Source organism: Squalius cephalus (assembly GCF_949319135.1).
Source record: "Squalius cephalus genome assembly, chromosome: 17".
NCBI lineage: Eukaryota > Metazoa > Chordata > Actinopteri > Cypriniformes > Leuciscidae > Squalius > Squalius cephalus.
This window is the reverse complement of record NC_137138.1, coordinates 22,444,377-22,465,253: the sequence shown is the minus strand read 5'-3', so window position 1 is coordinate 22,465,253 and position 20,877 is coordinate 22,444,377. Positions and strand designations below refer to the sequence as shown.

The window sequence follows — 20,877 nt, the reverse complement described above, 5'->3', positions numbered from 1 at the left end:
AAAAAAATTAGACACCTTACCCCCAGGCTAACTTAGGTCTAAGACTCTATGTTACCTTGGCAACCAGCAGTAACAATCAGTTACATTACAAACAGCCAAAAGAAAAGGGAAAATGGCTCATAATTTAAACATTTCTTCTTACATTTCCTCGCTAACTTTCCCAAGTAAAATGTCCTTGTAACTGTTATACTCCTCCAACAAACACATATTTTCCGCTGGGGTAAACTGCACTGAGCGGCTTGAATGCGCTTACTCGATCCGCCATGTTTTTTTGTTTTGAAAAGTGTCTTATTTTACCCAGAATGCATTGCAGTGTAGTCCTACTTAAGATAGTCAGAGTCTTAAGTGCTTTGTGCAACGGTCTGATTTTGATGTCCATCTGAAGTCTGACTATCTACTATATCTAAGCCATAGTCAAAGTCTATCTTTGTGAAACCGGCCCCAGGTCTTCCTCATCTAGTCTTTGTTAGCGCAGCTTAACCAGGTCTCGCCCCTTGCATATTCTGTGGGCAGTGATTATTTTAATGAGTGACATTGACTTCGCAAGATCCGGAAAAAATATAGTCCCAACAAACAGTTCTAGTTCTGTAGTTCTTGAAAAGTGTTTTCTCTTAAAGGGATAGTTCACCCAGAAATGTAAATTATCACATGATTTACAAGCCCTCAAGTATTCTTCTTTCAGCCAAACACAATCGGAGTTATATTAAAGAATATCATTGCTCTTCCAAGCTTTGAGTTCTTTATAACTCGTAATTGCTTTATTATCTCACAACTGCGATAAATAAAGTTATAAGTGAGAAAAAAAACATACACAATTGTGAGATAAAATGTCACAATTATCTTTTTTATTTTTAACTCTGTGGCAGAAATGAGCTTCCACTAACAACCGCAATACTGACAATAAATAAAAAATACATGTCAAGTAACCGTTACAGCTTGTCGCTTATTTTATTCTTGAAATTCAATAAAACTTTCACAATGCCAGTGTGATACAATTAACACAACTAATATCAGAGACCTCAAAAAGGCTGCGTTGAATTAAAAAATACATAGAAAAATAAATAAAACAATCATCTACCTCTAAAATATTATTAACTTTGCATAGGCACTGGTGGATTTTTTTTTTTAAATTTGCATTGAAGACAAAGCTCTGTATTTATTGTGCTCATCTGAGAAATTTAATGAGCACTTCATTTAGCCCAATTCCTCCAGCTAGGATAAGCAGCATGAAGAAAACCGCTAGTCCTCGACGAACAACCAGCTGTTTGGTGGTCAAAACCACCCCAATTGTGACCTTTGTGTCAGCGTCTGTTATTCCTCCTTCTCCTTTACTGAGTCCTTCCAGGTCTGTGCTGGCATCTGTCTGGCCTTCTTCAGTGTGCTGGGACTCTTCTGGCACTTCTATACAATAATTGGTCAAAATAAAGGAAAATTCATAATGAAAGAATGTTTTTTTGTTCATCATTAAGGTCATCATACTGTATACCACAGACAGAAAGTACCTTCTGTGCAGCCCTTATTTTCCATAGCGTAAGATTCATCTTTGGTCTCAGGGGCTTGAACACCTGCTCTGATCAAGGCCTGAAAATAAGAAGATACAGACTAAAATAATCATCTGTACAAATAGACTATGGATGTGGAAAAATAGCCCACCTCTTGAGTCGCCTTTTTCCAGTCCAGTTTGCAAATGAGGATGATGAAGAACAATGACTGTAGGAAGACACACCCAAAAAACCCAATCCACAGACCTAAAAACAGAGAGAAAAGATGTGAGGAGATTGATGGACTTGTTCAGTGGGGCACTTGAGGTTTAACCCTCTGGTGCTCCTAAAATTTGGATCACATTTGTACTCCTAGGTTGTGTATGTAACTTTTTTTCTCAATGAAATGAATGCGCTATTTCTGTTTACAGAGATTTTTTTTAATTGACAATTTTATAAGACCACTTAGCCTTTTTGAATCATGTCAATTTTTTTGAGTTCACTTGGCAAGTTCCACAAAATTTTGTACAATTTTTTGGTCAAAAGTGGCAGAGTAGCATCAGAGGGTTAATAAAGTGTTTTGGTTATTCCAGCAAAAGCTGCTGAGAATGTTTTATTTCACCACATGTTTGCAAGTCACCTACCAACTATGCCCATGCTGAGAGCAAACATCAGTGACACTCCTATTGGTAATCCCACAAAATAATATCCCACAATGTTACAAAGAGCACCAATCAGCTGCTTTCCTGCACCTCTGATAATGCCACCTGTAATGCCCTTCAGACAGAAAAACAAACCTTAGTTTGACCATTAACAAGAGGACATTGTCAGACATTCACAATATCTGAAGTGATCTGAAAGACTGAAAGCATCTCACAGACATCAAAATATCACCACACACTTGTTTTTGTTAAAAGGAATAAAAAAATATTTTTGTTTTGCTTTTCACCAAAATATTACAAAAACTTCACAAAATATCATTAGATTTATGCTTAAAACAAGAAAAAAACACAATATACCAGTGGGGTTATAGGTATTAAGAAACTAGAAAAATGATCTGGAATCAAGTTTATGCGATTTTGCTTCTCAAAGTAAATGTATATTTACAGACGATCAGATATTTGTACTGGAAAATTATCAATGCTGATCTTTTTTTTTTTTTTCTAATGCAGATAATAGTTAAAAATAAAAACTCTTACCGCAGTGGCATCAAATAGATGAAAGAAGCCATACATGATCATGACCTCTGATACTCTGGACACAATTTCCCTGTGTGAGAGAGAGAGTTCAGTACACAGATCAGATATTGATGATTTTAAAGTTTCAACATCCATGTTTACATGAACCAATGCAATTATGATGCGATTAATATTTATTTAACTATTTGTATTCTTTACTAGAGCTGTCATACTGTACGTTGCAGTTTCTCCTGTTCGATAAGTGAATTTTTGTAAATACCAAATACCCAATCTAAAATGTTGTATCTACAACTACTTGTGGATCTACTTTGTAGGTACTTACTCTTCCGTGGTAAATATGTATCCAATAACATCTTTGGTACTTCCAAAAATGGTTGCAACCACACAAGAAACAAGTACTAGAAAAAACACACCAGGGAAACCAAATAACACTTAACTTTACAATGATAATAAAACATAGTCATAAGTGAGATTTTTAGAATTAATAATGCATGCAAAAATTTGTAGATGCTATTAGGCTATTAGCAAAGCTGTTGATGAATAGATCACATACGTCCACAGACTAAAGACACTTTGGCGGACAACTTTGCTTGTTCAGTGTTTCCAGCTCCAAGAGCATTTCCCACCCTCACACTGGCTGCCACTGCAAATCCCAGTGGAAACTGAATCACAAAGAGAAAACAATGACTTTTGCTTATTCAAGCGAATTGGTCTACTTTAACCAAAGGATTCAAATATAATTTATCATAGATTTTGTTGTTCCTGGAGCCATTTTACTTTTGATATTGCTCTTTTACTCACCGTTATTTCAAAAGCAATGATTTCTGTTGGGTTTTTTGGTCGCACTTACTATGAAAACTTTACATGCATTTTAGTTATTTCCAAGACTACATTTAATAATCTCAATTATGGGATGGATTAAAGGAGAACTCCGGTCAATTTTAACATTGAGCTAATTTTTTTGTAAATTTGGAGTGCTGTCAGTACAGAGAACAACGACAAAAATCGGTGTTGCCAACACCGTGTTATCCTCTTTTTAAAATTTGCACCCTGTTGACTTCAATGGGGCAAGTTTTAAACCTGCTTTTAGCCTCTTAACATTCTTGATGTGTCATTACAAGTGCCCAGCCATGTGAGTGATTCCTTCAGAGTGAACACGGGTGAATCTGACTGCAGTAGATGTGAAAGATATTAATAAAAGTGATATTAATTCAGCCAGCGCACATACCTGTATTTTCTTCCTGTTTTCGGTCGAAGTCCACAGTAAGTTCTATGTCGAGTTCACGCGCATAGGTTTAGTACGTACGATCATGCGCCCAAACTCGACAATCGATTACTGTGGACTTCGACCGAAAACAGGAAGAAAATACAGGTATGTGCGCTGGCTGAATTAACATCACTTTTATTAATATCTTTCACATCTACTGCAGTCAGATTCACCCGTGTTAATTCTGAAGGAATCACTCAACATGGCTGGGCACTTGTAATGACACATCAAGGATGTTAAGAGGCTAAAAGCAGGTTTAAAACTTGCCCCATTGAAGTCAACAGGGTGCAAATTTTAAAAAGAGGATAACAAGGTGTAGGCAACACCGATTTTTGTCGTTGTTCTCTGTACTGACAGCACTCCAAATTTACATAAAAATGAGCTCAATGTTAAAATTGACCGGAGTTCTTTTTTAAGGCTGTGGCTGCTTAGTCTAAATTAAAAAAAATAGAAAAGTGCACCACACAGCTGCATTCCTGTGCAAGTTCTTCATATACAAATATGCAAGATTACTACTATCAAGATCTAATACTTTGAGTATGTGTTGAATGTATATATTAGAGTGAGTTGTTTTAGAAAATGTATTTGGAAATAAAAGGCTGATGTGTTTAGTTACAATGTGTGATTTGGTTTTCACCACCCGTGCAGAGACTAACAAAACACTATTTGCTAATGGAAAATGAGACTAAGTACTGAATGTAGAATAACAGAAATGTACCATATTAGTTACACAGTTCTGTCAACAGGTTCCAATTTCAGTTTATCTTTTGTATAAATGTAATGCTAATATCTTGACCTGTTGACCTGCAAACAGCTGGTGCTGCTGGGTCTGAGAAGATCCTGAAACCAGAACAAGTGTACAGTTTTGTTTTTGTTACAAGTTAGACCGAATGACCTTTGTAAACCTACCATATATGCAATAGTGGCCAGCTCATACACAACAGACTGGGCTCCCAGTTCGGACTCACTGATGAGCCCTACAATGAAAAAATACAATACATCAAGATCACAAATATAATTCATGCCACAAGGCAAATTGAATTACATAAAAACACAGGAAGTTTGCAAACCCGCCAGGAATCCACCAATCTCATATGTCCACCACTCCACACAAAGCATGAGCATGCTGGGAAGAGCCAAGCGAATGAAGGCGCCCCATTCCTGCAGACAGTCACGAGACCAGCCTAATGTGAGACAGAGATGGAGATCAGCAAGAAAGATATGACAGTTTCAACATTGACTATCTATGAAGACAGTATGTTATAAAAATAACCATGACTCATCGAAACATTTCAGTGAACTCTCCTCTACACTATCTTAAAGAGTCACATAGTAAACTACTTTCTGGTCACATATTAATAAAGAAAACAGCATGCTTTGCACCAGGACATAAAACTGTTACATATTGCTCCTGTGAGTGATGTAATCATCTTTTAAATAATTATACAACGCTAAAACAATTTTCAAATAAAGAAAAGTTGTGTAATTCATGGAATCAAAAAGATTAAATTATAGTAACATTTAAATATTCAAGCAACATCCATATCCAATTTTAAATTATGCAATAATCTTCTGAATCATCTAAAAATAACTTTTAGTGAAAAGACTTTGGTTAAAATACATTTTTTCCAGACATTCCTTGAATGTTTTAAGGTTTTAATGTAATTTTGTTATTGCACAAGTTTTTGTGTCTCAGAATATAAACAGTACACCCTCCTGAAAACCAAGGGTTCTGGTGTTGACGTAGATAGACACTCACCATCCCAGGTGGCTTCATGCAAGCCCTTCCAGCGGATGTAGACATAGAGAAACACAGCCAATGAATACTGGGAAATGGTGTTCGCAGCAGCAGATCCACTGTTAGTAAGAAAGAATGACTCCATGGAGTCATTTGGACCTTTAATTATTTTTAAGCCTTAGGTTCTTTTTATTTTACAAAAAAAAAAAAAAAAATACAAAAAACTAAAGATGTGTCCCAATTTGCATACTTATTCACTTTATGCCAATTTGTAGTATAAATAGTGCAAGTAGTGTTTTCAGACTGATCCAAACTATCACAGTTTTCCTTACATTGTGGCTATCAGACTCCAAAGCTGGATGACAAAATTACATTTTTAACTTCACATATTAGATGGTAGAGTACATTGTGCATAGTATGAGTGCAAAGTGTATAGTATGTCATTTGGGACACAACATAAGATCCTATGAAATGTGATAAACAGAATCTAGACAGGTTCTTACGCCACACCAAGATCTAGCAAATGAAGAAAGACGTAGTTTATTAAAGCGTTGAGGATGTTCCCTGCTACTCCTGTGATGACCTGAGGCCAAATAATACCCTAAACAAATATACAAACAAAAACAGACGCTTGTATATGCTATTTATGAACAATAAGCTCAGGCAAAATAATAATGGAGACACATTGCTTGAGTTTACCTGATTTTGAAGATACCTTCCCTGCAGCTGATACATAAAGGCAGCCTGAAAAAAAAAATTATATATATATATATTTAAAAGTTATTACCTAGAATAGTTATTTTTACTGTATAGTTACTAATAGTTACAGACAGTGAATACATTTCATATTTAATGTGTCACTCACAGGCAGAGCAGGCATGAATATTTTTACATAGAGTTGTGACAGACTGTTGAGAGAGAAAGAGAGAAAGAGAGGGGTGGGGTGGGGTGGGGGTGGGTGGGAGAGAGAGACAAACAATCACACACAGTTAAAGGAGCTCCACAGACACTGGCTTTAGGTCCATGTGACTGCCACATGTCCAAATGATATGACATCATGTTATTTCACAATACTTAGATCATTTACTTCTATGTTCATTTGCGTTCACAATATGTTGACAAAAGATTTTATCAGCAGATTCAAGTAAGTTTTGCTAAACAGAACCATAACTTAATGTGTGTTGAATGCGTCAGACCTGGCCACACTGGAACTCTGCCGGACAGCCAGCAGGATCGGCTCTGTGTTGATGAGAAGCGCCCAGCAGGGGAAACAGGCCAAAAGGAGGATGAGAATCCCTCTCTGCAGTATCACACCCACCCGCTTCAGATTATTACCCCCAAACGTCTGCAGGACACAATTCACTTCAAATGACACCTGAGCACAAATGACACTCACATTACTGAACATTGACTTTCATACCTGAGAGATGAGTGTATCGCATGCAGACGCCAATCCAGATCCGATGGAGATGCCGGACACATTAATAACCTTAAAGAAAAACGGACGTATTTATAAAGGTGATGGGTGTTTTAATGAATGCCACTATAATGAAGTTATTTTGTGAACTCACAGCAATAGCCAGAGCCACACCGGCCAGTTCAGTTTTCCCCAAGTGTCCACAGAACACAGTGCTGATGAAGCTGATCAGAAAGATCATCAGCTGAGATATAAACTGCAAAAAAGGGGAAACGATATCAGGATCAGATAAAAGCCACAAGACATTTCCACTTTTTTTTCTCTCAGCTACAATATTGTATGTTTGATTTGTCATGTACAATATTCTTGAGACAAACCTGACTAAAGAAGACAAATTGACAATTAATTATTTTAGATTATTCTGCAAAACTAAACATATTAAGAGACATTCAACTACGTTTTGGTGCAACTTCCAGATTTTTTTCTATTTCTCAGGAGTCTCAGAAAGTGTGCCAATAATTATAGGTCAAATATCCCCCATCAACCAGAAAATAGTTTATTTTAAAGATTCATAATCATGTGTTCATGTTCTCTGCAAAATCAAAGGTGTCCATTTTTCTTTTTCTATTGTCAATCAACAGTGAATAAAATCATCACGTTATTTGGTTATGATTGCTATAAGCAAAGTTTAAAATCCTTCATAAATCAATTCACACTTTTCAAACTTACCACTGGTCCAGCCAGTTTTACAAGCTCTACAATTTCTTCTTTATAATTCACTGGTAACAAACTCCGAAGTTTCTTTCGACACCCTCCACAAACAACCTGTGAACTCGACGTTGACTGGGCATCATCACTTTTCTCCTGTTTTGAGTCTCCGTTTATCTGACTCACTGTGGTACCGGTAATACTGTCCATTTTCGTTATTCCTTTAGTCTTTAATTCCCACAATGCAGCTTATATTAAGTTACAGTACCGGACTACATCTGCATAAAAGACATTGCGCTAAATGTCCATTGCAGGGAGACGTCTGGGTGGATCTCAAAGGGAGACACTTAGTAAACTGTCTGGTAGTAAGTTTAGCCCTGCCTGTTGCTGTACTCCACGAGGTCATTACATAAACAGAAGTCACTTTGTGCTCGCGTCAGGTTTCATTAAAGGAACCCCAGCATTCAAGCAGAAAAGTCAATAGAGACAACATAAGCTGTGGAACTTTACTCATATCTTTTTGAATGTGCTGTAAAGTCTTTTAACAATGTCTCTGAAGTTAATGAGTCATGAGAGATTCAGCTCAACATACTGCTGATTTCATTTACTGCTGATTTGTGCTTACACAAGCCATTTTTTTTTTTTAGCAGCTAAGCCCATGTTTAGAGCAAACATCAGGGGAACTCTACAAAATAGTATCCATATGATATAATTTTCACAATTTTGAAAAAAAAGAAAAGAAAAATTAAAATAAATTCAGAAACAATTATGAAGCATCTGGATCAAATACTTTTATTTTTACATAAATTTGTTTTGCCATAATGTTTATTCTGTTGTATTTACAGCTTTTGGGGTAAGATGCCCCCCTAGGAACAATGTGGATTTACTTTTAAATTGTAACATATTTAGATATAAGTTTAGCATGTGCTGGATGATGATGCATCAGCCAATGTGTTATTAAATGAATAGAAACATTTGATGAATTAGTTGTTAACTTGTTATAGCACACAATGTCAAATATTAAAAGAGGGGTAATTTTGTTGCTAATTTAGTAGCTATCCAGAGGAGGTTTCAGTTTACACTTTATGCTTTGAGCAGTTAATGAAGTAGGTGAGATATATATTAAGTGGTCTCAGTTCAGTTAAAGCAGAAGAAGCATTTGTCTTTCAGAGTGTCCAGCAGTTGCAGTGTGCTTGCTGTGTTTATTGATCAAGATTAGCAGCTGTTGCTAGTAAGGAGGTAGAACTGCACTTCACAGACTTCCCGCCTGCACTCAATTCCACAAGATCATACCTGATCCACTTGCTCAACTTTATTGTAGTAAATGCTACACACTGGCAAGTGGAAATACTGGTTTAATTCAGCCATGTTTGAAGCAGAAACTGATTGAGAAGTAGAGGAGGAATGAATTATACAGGTGAATCATCTACAAGTCGATGTATCGGGTAAGGTAATGTGTTTTATGCAGTATTGCAGTATAGCGTCACTACTAAGGTAATGTGTTTTATGCAGTGTTGGGCAGTAGCACTAGTTTCAAACCGCGTTTTTGAGACTGTTGTTTGTTTCACTGCAGTTTTAAAGAGAAAACACTCAGCAATGGTGTTGACCTTGCACAAATTTGCACTTGGTTTGTCTTAAAGCAAATTAAAAACACCACACAGACATATAAACAACATTAAAACTTGATTTTCACCACAGGGGGTCTTTATTGAAGTAGGTGGACTGTGAAGCTGTGAAGCAATTTGTGAAGCAGTAGGCCTACATAAGTTTCAAACAATACTGAAGCGGCAGCCTAAGAGGCAGCTCTCGTGTTCAGCCCTCCCCGTGTGAAGACTGGTAAAGACCTGGGGCTCTGCCTGCATGACTCCACCAAGTAAGGACACAGAAAAGGCGCAACACGCTGCTCTAAGTATCCCTATCTTTCTGTTACCACTTCCCTCATTACTCTTACCATGTGCCACTAGTTTCTGTTGTCCATCACAGACTGAAGTATTAGCACGTCCACACACAGAAGAACACACCAACACTCAAAAAAATTATATGTTGGCTTTAATTAACTTTTTTATATCAACAGGTTCCACATAACTGGGTTATGTTAAACAAACATAATTTGTTCATGTAACTTCAACATCATGGAATGAAGTCATTTTAAGCGACCCATTTAAGTGAATTTTTAAAGACTCCCTGATATGATTCAGTTATTCATAATTATATATTCAGTCATCCATTTAGATTTAATTTATTTTAGTGACATATGATTGAATCAACTATATTTAGATGTTTGCTAGCAATAGTACATATTATTCAGTTACTTACTTTCAACTGCTTTGGCTGAAAGGAGCATGCACATCTTAGCATTTAAGATTCACATCTTTAAGATGCTCCACTCTTCTCCACAATGGTAACCCCATTTAAATGGTTCTAATAATTCCAATGTAATTGAACATTAAACACAATTACACACTGTCAGGTCTTCCCCTTTTCTCATTTACTCAAAACAAAAACATAAAATAACTCATCATTTTAACATTTATCCTCTCTTAATTCAACCATATGCAAAGCATGCAGAGAACTAACAATCAGCGGCCAGTTTCAGTTTATGCAACACAAATCATTTATGTAATCCAACACAAACGGATTAAGTAAACTTAAATTTTACACATATTTAAGCAGATTGAATACAATCAAATTAAGTTAGGACAAAATGTATAGCAAATGTGTTGCTTAAGCTCATTTTAATTAAGCAATTTGAACAAGCAACAAAAATATATTTTTTTCAGTGAAGGCTTTAACGTTCCTTGGCCACTTATTCTCCTCTGCCTGTTACCCTTTCTGTTCTACAGTGGAACTATAGTTCTGCTGTCAACAAAGCTAACTTCATTCCAGCCTTTGCCAGTAAGTCAAAACTTAACATTTTGGCTTTTACTGAAACATGGATCACGCTACTCCGTCAGCCCTCTCCACTAGCTTCACTTTCTCCCACACACCTCTTCCAACTGGGCAGGGTGGGAGAACAGGTCTTCTCATTTCCACCAACTGGAAATTCTCTCCTATCTCTTCTCCCTGCAAGTACACCTCCTTTGAACATCATGCCATCAGTCACTAATCCGGGCAAACTTCATCTTGTCGCCATATACCATCCACTAGGTCAGTTGCAACTTCCTGATGTGCTGCTAACATCTTTTCTGGACAGCGCTCCAGTGGTAATTCTTGGTGACTTCAAAATCCACTTAGAAAAACCTCAAGCGACTGACTTCCTTACTCTTCTGGCTTTATTTGACCTCACGAGACAGCACACTCCAGCAACACACAAAGCAAGCAAAGAACTAGACCTCATCCTAACACATAACTGCACCACTGTAAGAATTGAGAAATTACAAAATGCCGGACAGTCTGGTTGAAGAGCGACCAGACCCTGAGAGGACAAAGGACCTCTCTGGAAATTAACATTTGAACTTGTGCACTATTGAGACGAAAGTATCACCTCCGAGTCATCCTAATCTACATTTCATTCCCTCATCCCTCACCCCCTCTCTCTCATGCTCAGATCACCTGAATTCACCCAAGAAAATGTATAGTTTAATGTGTTTTTAAGAGTTTAGGGATAACTGACACACAAAGGAAGGTGGTCTCTAAACAAATGGTATCCTACCCCCCCAAAAGGTGTAACTTCTGAATGCAAATTTCCATTGTTAAAAGATGTTTCCAAGTGAAAGAGGTCCTGACTATATAATGAAATGCAGCAGGGGATTCGGGGCCTTTCTGTACCTCAGATTAGCCCGTGAGGCTGAGAGTGAGACCTCTCAGCCTCATGTATTTCTTAATGTTGGGTTTGCATCTTCTCTCTATTCCAGAGCATTTGATGTTTTGTATCGATTATCTTTGAATTGATTATGAAATTGGCATGATACACGAGAGAACACATATTCAAATGTATTGCATTTAATCAAAAAATACTTTGCCTCGAGAAAGGACAGTAACACGTAAAGACCTTCCACGCTGGTCGGATGCTGGTTTTGGGCCGATCGAGCGCGAGTTTACACCACTGACAACCATCTTATTACTCCTCTACATCTCTCTGACCACTTCTTTCTCCAATTCTCTGTCAGTCTGCCTTCGTGTTAACCACGAATCCCTCCTCTGGTCTCCTTCCGGTTCCATCATCTTGAAGTCCATGGGTTTTTTGAATGGGTTTTTGGTTAAAAGCTTGAAATAAGGTCTGTGGTGAACACAATCTCAAAATATTTTCACGTTTTATTCTACAACATAAAATACATCAGTAATACATTGAATATCCTCAATATGTACTGTCATACTGTAACGTCTCAGGGTAGAAGAAGATGAGGCTCCAGGCAGAGATCCAAATATCCAACTCTCAATATTTATTTAAACTGAAGAATACACGGAACAGTGTGCAAGTGCACAAACAGAGTGCTAACACAAACATTGACAGACAACTGAAGAGTGAGAAGGGAGAACTTAAATACACAGATGATGAGAACAGGTGATGACGATGATTACAAATGAACTGATTATACTAGACAGGTGCAGACACTGAACTAATGATGATATCGGCGAAGAGGGATTTGAGCTGGACGGAACCAGCGGCGAAGAGGGCTTTGAGCTGGGCAGGACCAGCGATGAAGAGGGCTTTGAGCTGGACGGAACCAGCGGCGAAGAGGGCTTTGAGCTGGGCGGGACCAGCGGCGAAGAGGGCTTTGAGCTGGACGGAACCAGCGGCGAAGAGGGCTTCAAGCTCGGCGGGATAAAAGAAAACAAAAGCTCTGCGGGCATGACACTGTCAGTCTCTAGATCGGCGGGCATGACGCTCACTGTCACAGGCACGGCGGGCATGACGCTCACAGTCTCAGGGGCAGCGGCCAAGACACATACTGCCTTGGTCTCGGCAGATCTGGCGTGAAGTGCGGGCTCAGCTGGACTAGTGCTCGAGATGAAGATGGGTGGCATGGCGAAGATGGCTGGTGACTGCGGTTGAGTGGTGATGTCCTCTTCAGCTTCACCTACAGTGAAGGCTGAACCACTCAACCACAGCACATGATCCAGGTAGGCGACAAAGGTTCCCGGGAAAGTGGCTGCTGGGGCTCGCTGGTGCAGATGATCATCAAGTCCATTCCAAAAGACAGTCTTAAGGACATCATCTGCCCAGCTTACCCCAGCAGAGAGCTCCAAGAATTCGGCGACGTAATCCTCAATAAGGCTTCCGTCTTGGAAGGTGGTGAGGAGTGAGTGAATTGGGGTGAGCGGAGTGAGGAGAATTCCCATCTTAAAAGCTTGCCTCTTACTTTTTGGGGGTTGGTCAATCTGTAACATCTCAGGGTAGAAGAAGATGAGGCTCCAGGCAGAGATCCAAAACACTCAATATTTATTTAAACTGAAGACTACACGGAACAGTGTGCAAGTGCACAAACAGAGTGCTAACACAAACATTGACCGACAATTGAAGAGTGAGAAGGGAGAACTTAAATACACAGATGATGAGAACAGGTGATGACGATGATTACAAATGAACTGATTATACTAGACAGGTGCAGACACTGAACTAATGATGGTATTGATAATTAACTAAACAGTTGAAGACATTGATGAAGGTGAAAACAAACTGAAAGTCCATGAAAACAAACTGAAAGTCCATGAAAAAGTGACACATACATGTCAGTCAGACATGAAATAAGCAAGGATCAACCTGGTGTCCTCCGTGACTCCTGTTCTTTCCAATAACAAAGCACTTGAACGTGACTCGTAATCACAACTTCAGTAGTGGGAAATAGGAAATGTCCAATAGCACGTGTAGTTGGCACACTAACTACCACAAACCTCACTACCCCCCCCCCCCCCGCCAAATTGGCACATTTTTATTCATTCATGTACTACACAGTACAACATACACACACACACACACACACACAAAAATAAAATATTTATTCCGCCTCAGCATCCTGTCTTTGGTCTGGGACAGGCCAGAGAATCTCGTCCACATCACAGGCTATATTGGCCCTAGCCAGGCAGAGGGGTAAAATCCTCTTGCATGCCTGTTCCCAGCTAGCACGCATCAACTGAAATATTTGGCAGGCATCTTCCATTTCTTCGTCTCTGTGTCCTAGAAAAATAGAAGTACTGATTACTGTAACTGTAACACATCCTTTTTTTCATTCAGAAAAGCTCTGTATGTGAGACAATTTGATGCATTTATTTTTATTACAGTAGTATAGTGCAAACACTACTGTACATGTATGTGTTGTAACAGCACATAGTACAGCTCTCAAAAGTTACAGAGCAGTCTGATCTACTGTACCTGTACATGCCTTGCCCTTGCCCTTCACCTTCCTCCTCCTCCTCCTCCTCCTCCTCCTCCTCCTCCTCCTCCTCCTCTTCCCTCCTCTTCCCTCATCCCTCTTCCTCCTCCTCCTCCTCCTCCTCCTCCTCCTCCTCCACTCCAGTGTCCTCGACCTCTTTCTTCATGTCTTTCTGGATCCAATGTTCCAAAACTGAATGAACTGACTCTGGCCCTTTTATCTATCTATTGAAGGTTCTGATTGGTGTGTGATCAATTTTGTCTCTTAGTGTTTCCTCTTGGGTAATTGTATGCTAATTTAGCTGAAGCTGTGCTGACTTGAGTGAACAATATTGAATGCTAGTGCTTTCTAAATGACAACATGGTGTAGGCAATGAGAAATGAAGGGATTTGTGTGTAGAGTTCAAGTCCAACAGAGTCCAACAAATCTGACTCATGTGTCAAAATAGGGGAATAGTGTTTATAGTTTAGGGAAATGGGAGTGCTTTTTGATAAATGTCTAAAATAAATTTTAGTTCAAAAGCCTGGTTATAGTATTTAAGCAATCAAGACAAACTGTAGTAAATGTTGAAATGAACATTATCTAAGTTTTCTTTCTTTTTCCCCTAATTTTTATCATACTTTTATTTGTTAATGGACAAATTGGAGTTCAATCAGCTGAACATTGTTTCTTTAAATGTGCGGGACTTAAGAGATGACATAAAAGAAATGCAATTTTTCTGTTTTGTAGATGTTATAATGCAGATTTTATTTTCTTGCAAGAGACTCATTCAGCTGCTTCTGATTCAAAATTTGGAAAGCTCAATGGGGCGATATGGTTTATTTTAGTCATGGGTCAAACAATTCAGCTGGTGTTCTTATTTTAATTCATAAGTTTAAAGGAGATATTGTTAATTCTGTGTCCTCCCCTAAAGGCAGATGGGCTATTCTAACTCTTAAATTAGATAATGCCATCTTTGTTATCTGTAATATTTATGGGTTTACTCACACACTATGAATAATTAATTTTTCAGTGACATTTCTCTTATTTTATCATAATTGCTGAAAACAACCCCAAATGCTAAGTTAATAATCGCGGGAGATTTTAATGAAGTCCCTGGTGATTTAATGGATAGGTTTCCAAGGAAAGTATGACCCCACTCTCAAAGCTCTAATATTAATGATTCCTTATGCAAAGATCTATCTTTAGTGCATTCATGGCGCTACTTTAATAGTAATTCATTTGAATATATGTGGAGCAATGCGTCAAAGTCTTTAAAATCGAGAATTGACCTATTTCTTATTTCATCCAGTCTGCTACAACATGAAGTTTTATGTAACAAAGTTCGGGAGGAGCATGTTCAGGTAATCATCCAATCAGCAGAAGAAGAAGCCAGAATAAATAAAACCTTCCCTTACCTCCTGTCTCATGACAAATTTCTCAGCATCCCGCCACCCGCTCATAGATACCTATGATCTATACATCATAGGGGGGAGTACTCTGGGGTCGGGCCGAATTCTGAGCTCGGAGCCCTCCCCCCGGACAGCAAGCCAAATACGCATTATAATATTACATCAGATTTCATTAACATGTGAACTCGTGAAATGTTCAAGATATCTCCCATCATCATGCTCCCTTTTCAGATCACCTTCTGATTGAGTTGTCTTCACAGACTGTTCGTAAACCCAGCTGCCTCTGTGGATATTGGAAACTTAACAACTCTATCTTAGAAGATAACATTTTTACAAAAAATATTAAAACGTTAGCCACCAATATCTTTAATTTAGAGAAATCAGATTATGCATAACACTTATTGTGTTGTTATATTTTTGTAAAGCCTTTGACACCATCGAACATGGCTTCTTACTCCTGAAAGGTTTTGGTTTTGGCTATAATTTTAAGGCAAGGCAAGTTTATTTATATAGCACATTTCATACACAATGGCAATTCAAAGTGCTTTACATAGAATAAATAAAAATAATAAAAATAAATAAGAATAATTTAAACAGTTTAGAATAAAGAAATAAAATACAGTACAGTACAAACAGTCGGACGAACAGTGGCACAGTGCTCATTCAGTAAATGCATAGCTAAACAGATGTGTTTTGAGTCTGGATTTGAATGTGACTACAGTAGGAGCACATCTGATCTCTTCTGGAAGCTGGTCCCAGCTCTGGCTGGCATAATAGCTAAAAGCAGACTCGCCACGCTTAGTGTGAACCCTTGGTGTTTCTAGCTGATGTGAACCTAATGATCTGAGTGATCTGTTGGGTTTCTATTCAGTGAGCATATAATAATAATAATAATAATTCATTACATTTATATAGCGCTTTTCTAGGCACTCAAAGCGCTTTTACATAGAAGGGGGAATCTCCTCAACCACCACCAATGTGCAGCATCCACTTGGATGATGCGACGGCAGCCATATTGCGCCAGAACGCCCACCACACACCAGCTTACTGGTGGAGAGAAGACAGAGTGATGAAGCCAATCAGTGAGGAGTCCATTACAATAATCCACCCTGCTGGTTATGAAAGCATGAACAAGTTTCTCTAAGTCTTGTCTGGAAACAAAGCATCTAATTCTTGCAATATTTTTCAGGTGATAGTATGTTGATTTAGTTATTGCTTTGACATGACTACTGAAACTAAGGTCTGACTCTAGTGACACACCAAGATTCCTGACTTGATTTTTAGTTGTTTGACCCCTAGCGTCAAGGTATGCGTTCACCATGAGAACTTCATATTTGTTTCCAAATGCAATTACTTCAGTTTTGTCTTTGTTTAACTGAAGAAAGTTTTGGCACATCCAACTGTTGACTTCATCAGTGCATTGGCACAGGGAGTCAATGGGGCTGTAATCGTTAGGCGAAAGGGCTAAGTAGATCTGTGTGTCGTCTGCATATCTGTGGTTAGCAATTTGGTTCTTTTTCATTATTTGGCTCATTGGGAGCATATACAGGTTGAACAGGAGTGGTGCACGAATTGAGCCTTGAGGGACTCCGCATGTTATGGATGTCCACTCAGACTTATGGTCTCCTATACTCACATAATAACCTCTCCCATCTAAGTATGACCTGAACCATTTTAGGACTATCCCAGAAAGCCCCACCCAGTTTTCCAGCCTGTCAAGAAGTATGTTGTGATCGACAGTGTCAAATGCAGCACTGAGGTCGAGTAGTACCAGCACTGATAATTTGCCTGTATCAGTATTTAAGTGAATATCGTTTATTATCTTTATGAGCGCTGTCTCTGTGCTGTGGTGTGGTCGGAAACCAAATTGAAAATTGTATCCATTCGAGCTTAAGAATTTGTTCAGCTGATTGAAGACAATTTTCAATGATTTTGCCTATGAAAGAAAGATTAGAGATCGGTCTATAGTTGCTTAATATGGTCTCATCCAGATTGTTCTTTTTCAGGAGGGGCTTGACAACCGCAGTTTTAAGGGAGTTTGGAAAACTCCCAGAGAGAAGTGAGGCATTTACCACTTCTAGAAGATCGGCTTCTAAACTGTTTAACACACTTTTGAAAAAAGATGTGTAAAGTGTGTCAAGAGCGCAGGTTGATGTTTTAAGGTGCTGTATGGTTTCTTCCAAAATTTTGCCATCAATTTCTTTGAAATCAGACATAGTAACTACTGTACTTTCTCAGGTTGTGGTCTGATCTGTCTGACCCCAGTGCAACTCAAGGATGTGCTGATCACCTTTCTGATATTATTGATTTTCTCAGAGAAGAAAGAAGCAAACTCACTGCACTTGTTGTCTGAGAGCATTTCACTGGGAATCATGGCTTGGGGGGGGGGGGGGGGGGGGGGGGTTGTCAGTCTCTCTACAGTAGCAGTGCGTGTGTTGTTTAAATTGCTGTTTATAATATTTGAGAAGAAAGTCTGTCTAGCTTTGCCTAGTTCCATATTGAAAGCATGGATGCTGTCTTTGTAGATGTTATAATGGACTACAAGCTTTGTCTTCCGCCAAATGCGCTCTGCTTTTCTACATTGTCTTTTCATATTTTGCACTGTTGTTGAGTTTCTCCAAGGTGCTTTTAGTATGTCACTCTTCTTCCTGACTTTCACAGGAGCAATATCATTAATTACACTTTTAACTTTTGAGTTAAAAGAATCAAGGAGAAAATCAACAGAGTCAGCAAATATGCTTGGTGTTAAGGATATAGCCTTCATAAATAGTACACTAGTGTTCTCATTTAAGCATCTCTTCTTGACAGACACAAATCTAGCTTCAGTGGCAGGAGAGATCAATATATCAAAGAAAATACAGAAATGATCGGACAGTGCTACATCCTTAATAACAATCAATGAAATGTTTAGACCCTTGCTGATAAGTAAATCTAGAGTGTGTCCACGATTGTGTGTGGGTCCATGTACATGCTGAGTCAGATCAAAAGTTTTTAAAACAGTTTTGATTTCTTTTGCCATATTGGTTTCTGCATTATCTATGTGAATGTTAAAATTGAATGTAAAAATCTCCAGCAATGGCAAAACAGTCAAACTCTGAGGTAATTGTTGATAACAGTTCTGTAAAGTCCTCAGCAAAGGCTGGAAAGTATTTTGGAGGCCTATTATCAGAGTATTTTAACACAATACCCAGATATTCGAAAGACGGGTCATTTAGCTAATTGTGCAGTCTGTTGTCAATACCTTAAACCATTTCACATGGTAAAACACAATTTACAGATCTCACTTAGAATTTTCAGCAAAACGCTAAACACATTCTCATTCTCAAAACACATTCTGGACTCTAATGCACATGTCATCCATACTGGTAAATACAAGTGGCAACAATCAAATACAAATAGAGAACACATGTCATTGATTGAACACAACCACTCAAAATTGATTTAACCTGTTTCAAATGATGTGACACAACCAATATAAGCCAGTTCATAGAGCAAACTGGTTGTTGAAGGTGGGAAGGAGAAAGTCTGAGAATGGATAGAAGAAACAATGGGAGAGGTCGAGGACGAGTGCTTATGCGAGGAGGAGGAGGAGGAGGAGGAGGAGGAGGAGGAGGAGGAGGAGGAGGAGGAGGGACAATATTGCTTGTGACGTTGACGAAGTGCTCTGGCCTGACCTGACCCAGCCAAAAGACAAGAAGAAGCACATTGATCACATGTTTACTCCTTTGATTTTTGTCCCTTTTAGTATTGTATACTGTAGTACAGTACATTGTAGGCTGTATACTGTACAATGAACAAATTTAATGGCCATGAACCTTGTGTTGTCCAGTTGTTAATAGTACTGACTGCTCAATAGATTTTGACTGGTTGCAGGTTGATATAAAAAAAGAACAAGAATTATCACAGAGACAAAGGACAAGTTTGTGAGATACAGGGTACAGTACTGTAAAAAGAGTAGTAATTTCTGATCAATTTTGAGCTACTATGATATAACATGTTTTCGTTCATCAAAAGAGAATGACGGAAAAATATGAAATTTGTTTTGAGATTAAAAATGTACTTCTCCCTGAAAACTATATGTTTTGAACAATGTGTTTTCTATTTTTTGGTGTATTGTTTACTGACTGCTTGATAGTGTATATCATTTTGATCACTTTGTTTATGATTTGAGAGCAGTATTTGAGTTTGAACACAGGTAAAACTGTTTTGAGGCGAAAGTTTCATTTTGCGAGAGGAGTCAAAGGTTTTGTAAATAGTGCTTGAAGATGAGGTTTTGTGTTTAATGTTTTCAGAAAATGGAGCAAGGTTTCAGAAATTGTGTTCTCTTACGAGAGGTTCTCTCGTATTGCGTAAGTTTCTTACGCTACGGGTAAAGTACTCTTTTCTCGAGATATTGAAGCCAAAAATTATCCTTAAAGGGATACTTCACCTCTGGAAAGATGAATGTGTATTTAAAATAGGTCATTTATGTAGAAAAAATGTGAATACATTTTTGAATTTGGAGCTTTCTAGACTGAGAAAAGCCAGAAAATGTATTTTTGGCTTATGTGGATGAAACACAACAACTCACAGAATGCCCTAGGAGGCCACTCCCAAGCCACGCCTACCGGTTAGAGAGCACAGTTGAAAACAACAAGGTTAGGCTACTAGTGACTCTCCGTGACGAGTTTGCACTGGATTTCAAGATCGCCCAAAATGTCCGGGATTCGGCTTTTGCGTTCTACAGTCGCCATTCATCATGTTTACTGTGGCGAGCAGGACGAGGCTGAGGGCCGCGGGAGAACAGCGCGAGGCCGGTGGCGTGATTACTGTTGAGCGACACTTCTGAGACGCAGCGGTCTCGTATCTCTCACGGAGGAGCGGGAATTTTCTTAGCAATGTTAAAACGCACATCAACCGATCACTTGTTTAGCGTTCATGTAAACACTACATTCAGATTCACCAATCGGAATGAATTCAGTTAGACTGAAACAAAAGGTGTGCATGTAAACAATGAATGGCGACCGCAGAAAGCAAAAGCCGAATCCCGGACATTTTGCATGATCTCGACGGCCGGACATGTCTGGGAAAAAGAGGATGGTAACCCCTACTACTCAGATTTCTCCACAGAACAAGAGCCTGCTAGCTTAGCTTCCAAAGAAAGACGGCTGAAACTATGTGTACATTCTGTGAGTGAGATCCCACCCTCTATGGGCGGGTTGAAAACATGTGGAACAGCTCCTTCTACTGGCTGTAGTCTTTAGCCTCTGGCCAAAAAATCCTCAGATGACGCAAAATGACGATTTTTGCGTCATCGGAGGATTTTTTCCAGACAAAAAATACATAAATCTCTCGCCTCAGGGGGATATGAGGGTGGAAAGCA

The 20,877-nt window shown here is 38.7% G+C and overlaps 2 protein-coding genes across 5 annotated transcripts in view; both read right to left on the bottom strand.

Annotated features, from left to right (window-relative positions):
- Positions 1 to 20,017, bottom strand: part of pimreg (PICALM interacting mitotic regulator) — an 84,927-nt gene extending 64,910 nt beyond the window's left edge. For all 3 annotated transcript variants that reach the window (XM_079898795.1, XM_079898794.1, XM_079898793.1), the window contains exon 1: positions 20,004 to 20,017. The gene's annotated coding sequence lies outside the window, so the exon portion shown is untranslated. The remainder of the gene's footprint in view (positions 1 to 20,003) is intronic.
- On the bottom strand, positions 820 to 8,367 carry slc47a2.1 (solute carrier family 47 member 2, tandem duplicate 1). 2 transcript variants are annotated; one of them, XM_079898791.1, is made up of 17 exons: positions 7,832 to 8,365; positions 7,257 to 7,358; positions 7,106 to 7,174; positions 6,882 to 7,030; positions 6,551 to 6,593; positions 6,385 to 6,429; positions 6,189 to 6,286; positions 5,707 to 5,804; positions 5,018 to 5,131; positions 4,857 to 4,924; positions 3,234 to 3,342; positions 3,003 to 3,078; positions 2,681 to 2,750; positions 2,126 to 2,258; positions 1,654 to 1,748; positions 1,503 to 1,581; positions 820 to 1,401 (listed from the first exon to the last, which is right to left on the bottom strand). In XM_079898791.1, exons 1-17 carry the CDS (start codon positions 8,018 to 8,020, stop codon positions 1,166 to 1,168), a joined length of 1,773 nt encoding a protein of 590 aa, XP_079754917.1. In that variant the 5' UTR covers positions 8,021 to 8,365; the 3' UTR covers positions 820 to 1,165. The 2 variants fall into 2 exon arrangements, with proteins under 2 accessions (XP_079754917.1, XP_079754918.1); XM_079898792.1 differs by having other exon boundaries at positions 825 to 1,401; positions 6,882 to 6,985; positions 7,832 to 8,367.
- Positions 20,018 to 20,877: the final 860 nt, after the last annotated feature.

Coding starts and splice junctions, on each gene's coding strand:
- slc47a2.1 (XM_079898791.1), bottom strand. CDS start 8,020: ATGGACAGTATTACCGGTACCACAGTGAGTCAGATAAACGGAGACTCA. Junction 7,031..7,105: donor GCGATACACTCATCTCTCAG/GTATGAAAGTCA, acceptor TGTGTCCTGCAG/ACGTTTGGGGGTAATAATCT. Junction 3,079..3,233: donor AGTGTCTTTAGTCTGTGGAC/GTATGTGATCTA, acceptor TGTTTTTTCTAG/TACTTGTTTCTTGTGTGGTT.